Genomic DNA, 8,810 nt, shown 5'->3' with positions numbered 1-8,810 from the left:
CATTTGGTATGCTTTCCTTTATTGGTCAGAGTATTGTGTACAGGAGTTGGGAGGTCATGTTGCGGCTGTACAGGACATTGGTTAGGCCACTGTTGGAGTATTGCGTGCAATTCTGGTCTCCTTCCTATTGGAAAGATGTTGTGAAACTTGAAAGGGTTCAGAAAAGATTTACAAGGATGTTGCCAGGGTTGGAGGATCTGAGCTATAGGGAGAGGCTGAACAGGCTGGGGCTGTTTCCCTGGAGCGTTGGAGGCTGAGGGCTGACCTTTTAGAGGTTTACAAAATTATGAGGGGCATGGTTAGGAAAAATAGATAAAGTCTTTTCCCTGTGGTCAGGGAGTCCAGAATTAGAGGGCATAGGTTTAGGGTGAGAGGGGAAAAATATAAAAGAGACCTAAGGGGCAACGTTTTCACGCAGAGGGTGGTATATGTATGGAATGAGCTGCCAGAGGATGTGGTGGAGGCTGGTACAATTGCAACATTTAAGAGGCATTCGGATGGGTATATGAATAGGAAGGGTTTGGAGGGATATGGGCCGGGTGCTGGCAGGTGGGACTAGATTGTGTTGGGATATCTGGTCGGCATGGACAGGTTGGACCGAAGGGTCTGTTTCCATGCTTTACATCTCTACGACTCTATGCAAGTTGTGGAAACTAGATCACAAAGTATTTAAAGAGGAGGTAAGTAGGGTTTTGATATTTTCAGGAATTGTGAGCTTTGAGCTGGCACAAAAGAGGAGTTGAGGCCTGGGACAGATCAGCCGTTATCTTGTTTAATGTAGACAAGCAGGCCAGGTGGCATCGGGAGTGGAGAAGTCAACATTTCATGTGTAACCCTTCAGGATGGGGTGGGTGTGAGGAGAACTGCAGAGGAAGGGCAAGGTGAGGTGAGGAAAGGTGGAGATAGGTCAAGGGTAGGACCTGGTTGATCAGTGGGAGGGATGAATCTTTTAGGTAGCTGAGAAGAATGATAGGGAGGAGGGCAGTCTGGGAAGGGAGGTTATTTGAAATTGGAGAACTCAGCGTTGAGTCCCCTGGGCTGTAGACTGCCCAAGGGAAGATGAGGTGTATCTTGTTGAATGGCACAATAGGCTTTAGGGTCATGCTGTTGCCCTTCTTTGTTATGTTCTTATCTCACTGGCAGAAATATAAATGAATGCTCATGGAAAGGACTGACACTGGTGATGAGAGACTGAGAGATGATGCCTCTTAATAGTTTGGACCTGTAAGCTAATAGATTTCTACTTTGAGAAGTTTAGATTCTCCTTCAATGTGGAAAACAACAGAAGCTCTTATTCTGCCAAATGCATTGTGAAAGTACACCCTATTCCTAAATTTTATTTAATATTTAAGAAAAATACCAGATGGTATTCTTTACTTATTCTGCTTTCTCTGATCTTAATCTGTAAATAATTATATTCAAATGTTGCTTAACACTGCTTTTGTATCCTAATTTGGTGAGCAGTTTGTAATCGTGAGACAAAAGAGCGTTACATCATAAAGCCTTAACCGACCATGTCATTAATGTTGTGATGTCACTTTAAGAGGCATTAAATTTAAAGACTTGCAGGGAGTAAGTTGATCTGTGAAATCTACAACTGTATTTTGCTAAACACAATTACAAGCCACTAATGCTTTTAGGGCCATGTTTTCTTTACAAATCATTAGCATTTGGCAACTTTGGTTTACGATGCGCTGTCCTTGATAGCTATAATATATTGCAAGACTGAAAAAGTAATTGTATTTGTGTAACTTCATAAACTATGATAGTGAAATTAAATGACCTAATCAGTCTGATCTTGTCTTAACTCCTTTTATATGTAGCTTTTCTGTTGCTCGTATCTTCTGTAAATGCCAATGTTATGGTTCCTGGATTGTGTGTCCCGCGGTACTAAAACGCAACTCGTAGAGCAGAATTGTTATGAGGTGAGCTGCTCAGAAATAAGAATTGAGAGAAGTGACATTTTGTTGACATATGCTTCATTAAGCTTTATACTTTTGTAACACAAAGCTTATTGTTCAAATATGATCAGTCAGCCATCTACAAATGAAATGCTTTAAATAGTTTTGTTAAAGATAATTTGTGTGTATCTAGCATCAACGTCTTGGCATCCTTGCTGGCATATGTTATCTGTATTTGGTTGCCCTGTGAAGTTGATTGTAGTCACCTGATTAAACTCATAAGTAGCTTTCTTTATGGTGGCTGAATACAGCTAAGTAACTTGCTCAGCTGTTTCAGAGAGCATTTTAGAGCTCACCATATTCTTATAGGCTTAGAGCCACAGACTATAGTCTATAAGGGCAGCAGATCTTGTTCCATATACATTAGTGAACCAACTGATTCTTATGATAGTCCAAAGACTTCAAGATCATTTCTTCACTGATCTCAGCTCATGAAATGTAGTTGCAAAAGAAAGTCTGGAAATATATTTCCACCTGTTGTGTGGGTGTTGAACACTTGTTCACTATTATGATTCCAGGTTGCTTGTCCAACTATACCACTGCAGTAATTTACTTGATCAGGAATCACGGTCACCAAAGCTCAGTCTTTGAGGCTCAATTTGTTACCATATCAATGATGTTTTTGATGTACATCACTTCAGAGTGAAGGAGGAAACTTTGGTAGGATTACATTTCTAAAGTCTCAAGATTAAGGTGGCAGGAAACAAAAACTAGAAGACTTGCGTTTATGTAGGATTGTTCACAGTATCAATGTATTCTCAAGGGTACATCTGCAAATGTGATTGTAGTTGGTTGTAATGTATGAAACCCATAAACTTATCGCCAATGAAATGGCTTTTTAGTAACTTTTTTTTCAGCTCAGCAATAGTAACCTAGAGTCTTTGGATGTCTTCCTGCTTTTTCCAGAAAGGGCCTTATGACCTTTTCCATCCACCTGAGAGAGCATACAGGGTTTGGATTTAATGTTTTATTCAAGAGGTTTCATTTCAGATACTGCAGAATTCCCTTGGTACTGCATTAATGAGGAGCTCAAGTTTTGTGCTCAAGCTTCAGAAATGAAAAAACGCTTTGACTCTAAGAAACGAGTAGTGGCATTGAGTTAGAGCTACTATCTAGGAAACCGTGTGGACAGTAGATGTCATGAAATGTTTGCCTGGTATACAATGCACTGACATTCAATGTTAACATAAAAACATATTGTACCTTTCATGACCCAAAATAATTATTTTGAAGTATAGTAATGTTTGACAAATCTGTTTGATTCCTTGAAGATATAACTGGTACAATGGATAAAGGTGAAACAGTAGATCCAGTGTATTTGATGTCTGGAATGCATTTGATAAACAAAGTGCCTTGTTCATGGTTTTTGCACAAAATGAGAGCTTATAGTGTTGGGAGTAAAATATAAGCTTGGTTAGGGTATTGATTAAGTGACTGGAAACTGTTGGAATGGAGAGGTGTTTTCAAGTTGTCAAATACTGGATTCTAAAGGAATCTGTGTTGGAGCCTCAGTTATTTCAAATTTACATGAAGGACTTAGAGGAAGGAACAGGCTATGACAGTCAGTTTGCTAAAGATATTTAAGTAGGGAAACAATTTGTAAGCGAAATAGAGGTTGCAAACAGATATCGGTAGGTTAAGTGAGTGATCAAACATTTGGTTAATAGAGTATAATGTGAAAAAATGCAAGGTTGTCAAGAAAATAGAAGTACAGAATATTATTTAAATTGAGACTAACTGCAGAATGCTGTCACAGAGGGATCCATGCACGTGAATTCCAAAAGGATTGCATGCACATAGAGCAAGTAGTTAGGAAGGCAAACAATCCTAACGGAGAGAGGCAAGAAAGTAGAGTTAAGGACAAAAATCATATCATTTATAATCTTATTGAATGGCAGTCTGGGTTCAATGGATATAATGTCTTTGTTTTATGGTTAATGCTAATGTATGAAATGTGACAGTTAAGTTGCACAGTGACATCCAGCAAACAGGGATGTAATAAATAACAGTTAATCTATTTTGTTTTGCTCAAGGGATAAATGCTTTCCACAACACCGAAATAACAACCCCTGCTCTTCAAGTAGTGCCTTGGCACCTTGTACATCACCTGAAGAGGAAGACAGGGCCTTAATATAACTCCTTCTGCAAAAGCCAGCACCTTCTTCGAAATCCAAATTATCATCAACAGTCTCAAGTGTAATTTGAACCCACGATCTTCTAACTAAGAGGCAAGAATTTTTAGAGGGGAAAGACTGAAACTCTCAATGTCTTGAATGATAGGTGAAAGGAGCAGCAGAGGAAGACAAAAACCATTTCCTACGAATTGTTAAGGAATCACTTTGTTAAAGGAATAAGAGGGAAATCAAAAACTGGAAATAATGCTTACTGTTAAAATGTGTCGACGATAATCTGACATTTTAATTCTTTAGTGAATGAGCACAAATAATTAAGCATTGCCTTGCCATACTTTTCAGTTTGGACAGGACTCTGTCCAAATCCCAGAGGATCAGAAAATTTGAAAAATGACTCCAATCTACACAATGTTAACTCCGGAATTATAAAATTGTAGACCAATGAGCATTGGGAAATTGTTGAAAAGTTTTATGAGGCGCAATATAAGTAGTTATTTTGTGGGATATGAGTTCATTGTAGAATAGCAGCATTAGTTTGACAGCACCAACTAGTCCAGACCGATTTTTGGAAAGGGGCAGTAAATTTCGAAAAAGCATTTGATTTGACAATGGTTACCCATTACATTGCAAGAGATTGCTAAAGTAACATATGTGCTGGAAATCTGAAATGGAAGCTGAAACATCTGGCATTCTTGACATCAGGTTGCACCTGTGGAGTGAAATGTACAGTTAACATTTCATTGGTTGATCAAAAATATTCAAGGCCTAACAAACTTTAAGCAAGTCCTGAAGTAAGGAATGGGAAAAGGTGGCAACAAAGCAGAAGATCCGTGATAGAGTGAGAATTAGGGGAATTTAATGACAAAAATGAAGTTACAAGGCAAAGGGAGATCTAACAGCCAAATAAGAAACAAGAAATGAGTCGAGAATAAGTGTAAATATGTATTATAGAATTTTCACCAAAAGCTGTTGTCTAAAAAAATGGAAACATATGTCACAAACAATAGGTGAGGTACTGTTCCTTGTGCTGTCATAGAGTCATGCAACATGGCGATGGACCCCTCGGATAACCTAGTCCATGCTAACCATGTTTCCAAACTAAATGAGTCCCAGCTGCCTGAATTTGGCCCATAGCTCTTCAAACCTTTCCTATTTATGGATGTAGGTTTGCTCGCTGAGCTGGCATCTTCCAGCTCAGCGAGCAAACCTACATCCAGAACCACAACCTGAGCTACAAATCTTCTCAAACCTCGCTTTCCTATATTCATAGACTTATCCAAATGTCTTTTAAAAATTATAACTGTACGTACACATACCACATCCACTGGCAGTTCATTCCACACACTAACCACCCTATATAAAAATGTTGCCCTTCATGTGTCATTTTAAAAACTTTTTTGCGCTCACCTTAAAAAATGCACCCTAGTTTTTAAACTCTCCCATCTTAGAGAAAATATCTTTGCTATTCACCTTATCTATGTCCTTCATGATATTATAAACCTCTATTGAGGCACCCTTCAATCTCAAACTCAAAATAGTCCTAGCCTATCCAGCATCCCTCATCCCTGGCAACCTCCTGGTAAATATTTTCTGGCTCCTCTCCAGTTTAATCATATCCCTCCTATAACAGGACAACTGGGATTCCAGGAAAAGCCACACCAATGTCATGACGTCCCAATTCAAAAGTCTGAATGTTGAAGACAAACCTGCTCAATGCCTTCTTCACCAGACTATCTGCCTATGGCACAAATTTCAGAGAATTAGTTACCTGAGACCTTGTTGCAAGTAAATTCGCTGCTGTTCTGCCCTACATTACAGTGGTCACTACACTGGAGAAACAATGTCAATTGTCAAGTAGTTTGCAATTTCCTGAAACTGTGAAAGGTGTTGAACAAATGCCAGTTTTGTTGTACAGTATTCTGTCAAGTATAGACTCTAATTTACAAAAGTTATGGAGGGGAGAAAAAATGTTTTGTTTTCTTCTGAAGGAATGGAATTTCCTGCGCACCAGAGGTTTAAAAAGCAAGCGACATACTGAGTTACTGATGTATCTATTAACGGTCATTCTGTCTTAGGAAGGCCATTGGAATTTAATTATCTCTTGGCCTAGAAATTATTTGTAATTAACAAATACTCACCTTTCTGTTTACAATGTTTTAACTGTTTGAGGATTTGCTTGGTTACTCTCAAAATCTCCACTTCTGCAAAGAAACGGGTGTTAATTATTCTTCTGCCTTTAAGTTTTCTGAAGGTATTCTTTTCATGTGAATTTTTTTAAAAATTTCAGATGCCTCCCAAACGTGTTGCAGCTGTCAGAACAAGGGCTCCACCCAAGAGAAAGATGGCTGAGGAACTTAAACCAGGGGAAGTGCTGACTGATACTGCCAAGAAGCAATGGAAAATTGGGAAGCCAATCGGCAAGGGTGGATTTGGCCTCCTGTACCTGGGTAAATATAGACAATGGGCCTCTAGCCTCTCAAATGAGAGCTAACATATGCTAACTGTCATGTTGGCTCATCCAATACCTGACGCATAATGTTTAACAGCTCACTGTCTGATAATTGTAAAGGCAGTTTCTGTTTCTAGTGAGGATCAAGGAGCTCTAGTGCTCGTTGCAAGCGAATTTCTCCATCCGGGCTTAAAGTATGATCATCCAGTGGTGTTTGATTTAAAGGTAGTTTATTGCTAAGTGGATAATGGCAGTTTTCTGTGTATAGTATGTCAGGACTTTACAAACTGAAACAGTTTTCTTCACGTGTAAGTCAGTTCCATTTGGTATAATAAGAAAATTATAATTCAACTTGTATTCGTAAAGCTCCTTCAACATAATAAAACATCGCAAGTTTTAACGAGCATCTTGCACACAAATATAAAAATTGAGAGCAGAGGTAAGCTGTCTGTTTCTCAAGCATCTACACCAGGAGCAAGAACTTTAAATCTGTTAGAAAAGCTCAAGGACTGGGGTCTCCATCAGCACGATACTTCTACCTGCCTTGCTCGTGTGTTGTCCCTAGCCACTAACTGAATTCGAGGTAGTTAATCAAGTGGTGTAATTACCTCCTGAAACACAGGTTTCAGATTGTTCCTTTTCTGCTGTGTCACAGTATTTAAGTCTCAGACTCCAGGTCATCACCTCTGAGTGAAAGTTCCTTAAGTAACCTACGCTTGCTGCAGATATGTCACTACAATCCACAATGGGTTCTACCAGCTCCCACAGCATGCAGATTCAATACATTATCTGGCCATGCAATTCTGTTTTGTTCACTTAGTTAGAATTTGTTTTTTTTTTAATTTCCTATTGGCCCTTTCGTTTGTAACCTGTAAATACTTGCCTATTTACCTTTGATGTGAAAGTTACCAATAATAGTCAAATTAGAAGTTATAACCAGCCAGTGAACTTGCAGTTTTCCTGTAATGTCGCACTCTCTTGTGTTGGGTTCCCAATGCTAGGTTTCTATTTATTCTGTTAAAAAATAGAATTGTATAAAATTATAAGCCCAAAAAGCACCTCTTCCCCTCTGCACTGAATTCGCATGCCTCCAGATTTTCTGAACCGTATTTTCACTCAGACTGTTTCACGTTCTGGTTGTGATGTCTCCTTCCTGACTGTGTGCAATTTACTGGGCTGAGATACCCAAAAGACCAAAATTAAATTAGTGGTAATATTTTGGGGGGCTAGTTGAGATTACAGTGATAGGAAGGGGGAAAGTCACAAAGTGATCTGCAGACAAATGAGAATTTTAAATTAATTTCAGTATCGCTTATGTTGGGATGAGATGTGAAGGCTCAGTTAGGTGTTTGAGGATTACACGGTAGCCAGGAAAGACCTAAAGAGTGAGCTCAGAACAGCCAGGAGGAAACATGAGAAATTGTTGGCGAATAGGATCAGGGTAAACCCTAAGGCTTTCTATAGGTATTTAAGGAATAAAAGAATGAGAGAGTAAGATTAGGGCCAATCAAGGATTATAGTGGGAAGTTGTGTGTGGAGTCAGAGGACATGGGGAAGCACTAAATAAATATTTTTCAACAGTATTCACTCTAGAAAATGACAATGCTGTCAAGAAGAATACTGAGATACAGGCTACTAGACTAGGTGTGATTGAGGTTCACAAGGAAGAGGTATTAGAATTCCTGCAGAGTGTGAAAATAGATAAGTCCCCCTGGGCCAGATGGGATTTATCCTAGGATCCTTTGGGAAGCCAGGGAGGAGATTGCCGAGCCTTTGACATTGATCTTTAAATCGTCATTGTCTACAGGAGTAGTGCCAGAAGACTGGAGGATAGCAAATGTGGTTCCCCTGTTCAAGAAGGGGAGTAGAGACAATCCTGGTAATTACAGACCAGTGAGCCTTCCTTCAGTTCTTGGTAAAGTGTTGGAAAAGGTTATAAGAGAGAGGATTTATAATCATCTCGAAAAGAATAATTTGATTAGGGATAGTCAGCACGGTTTTGTGAAGGGTAGCCGTGCCTCACAAACCTTATTGAGTTCTTTGAGAAGGTGACCAAACAGGTAGATGAGAGTAAACCGGGTGATGTGGTGTATATGGATTTCAGCAAGGCGTTCGATAAGGTTCCCCACAGTAAGCTATTGTATAAAATGCGGAGGAATGGGATTGTGGGAGATTTAACAGTTTGGATCAGTAATTGGCTTGCTGAAAGAGGACAGAGGGTGGTGGTTGATGGGAAATGTTCATCCTGGAGTCCAGTTACCAGTGGTG

At 39.3% G+C, this 8,810-nt stretch overlaps 1 protein-coding gene across 2 annotated transcripts in view; it reads left to right on the top strand.

Moving 5' to 3' along the window:
* The window catches only part of vrk1 (VRK serine/threonine kinase 1), a 78,329-nt gene that overhangs the window by 9,129 nt on the left and 60,390 nt on the right, over positions 1-8,810 (top strand). The window contains exons 2-3 of one of the 2 annotated variants that reach the window (XM_043697154.1): positions 3,995-4,189; positions 6,381-6,540. In XM_043697154.1, coding sequence (XP_043553089.1) covers positions 6,381-6,540 — 160 coding nt within the window. In that variant the 5' untranslated portion in view covers positions 3,995-4,189. The remainder of the gene's footprint in view (positions 1-3,994; positions 4,190-6,380; positions 6,541-8,810) is intronic. The other variant, XM_043697153.1, reaches the window with a different exon arrangement.

Source organism: Chiloscyllium plagiosum, chromosome 10 (assembly GCF_004010195.1).
Source record: "Chiloscyllium plagiosum isolate BGI_BamShark_2017 chromosome 10, ASM401019v2, whole genome shotgun sequence".
Lineage (NCBI taxonomy): Eukaryota > Metazoa > Chordata > Chondrichthyes > Orectolobiformes > Hemiscylliidae > Chiloscyllium > Chiloscyllium plagiosum.
This window is presented reverse-complemented; position numbering and strand designations above follow the sequence as displayed.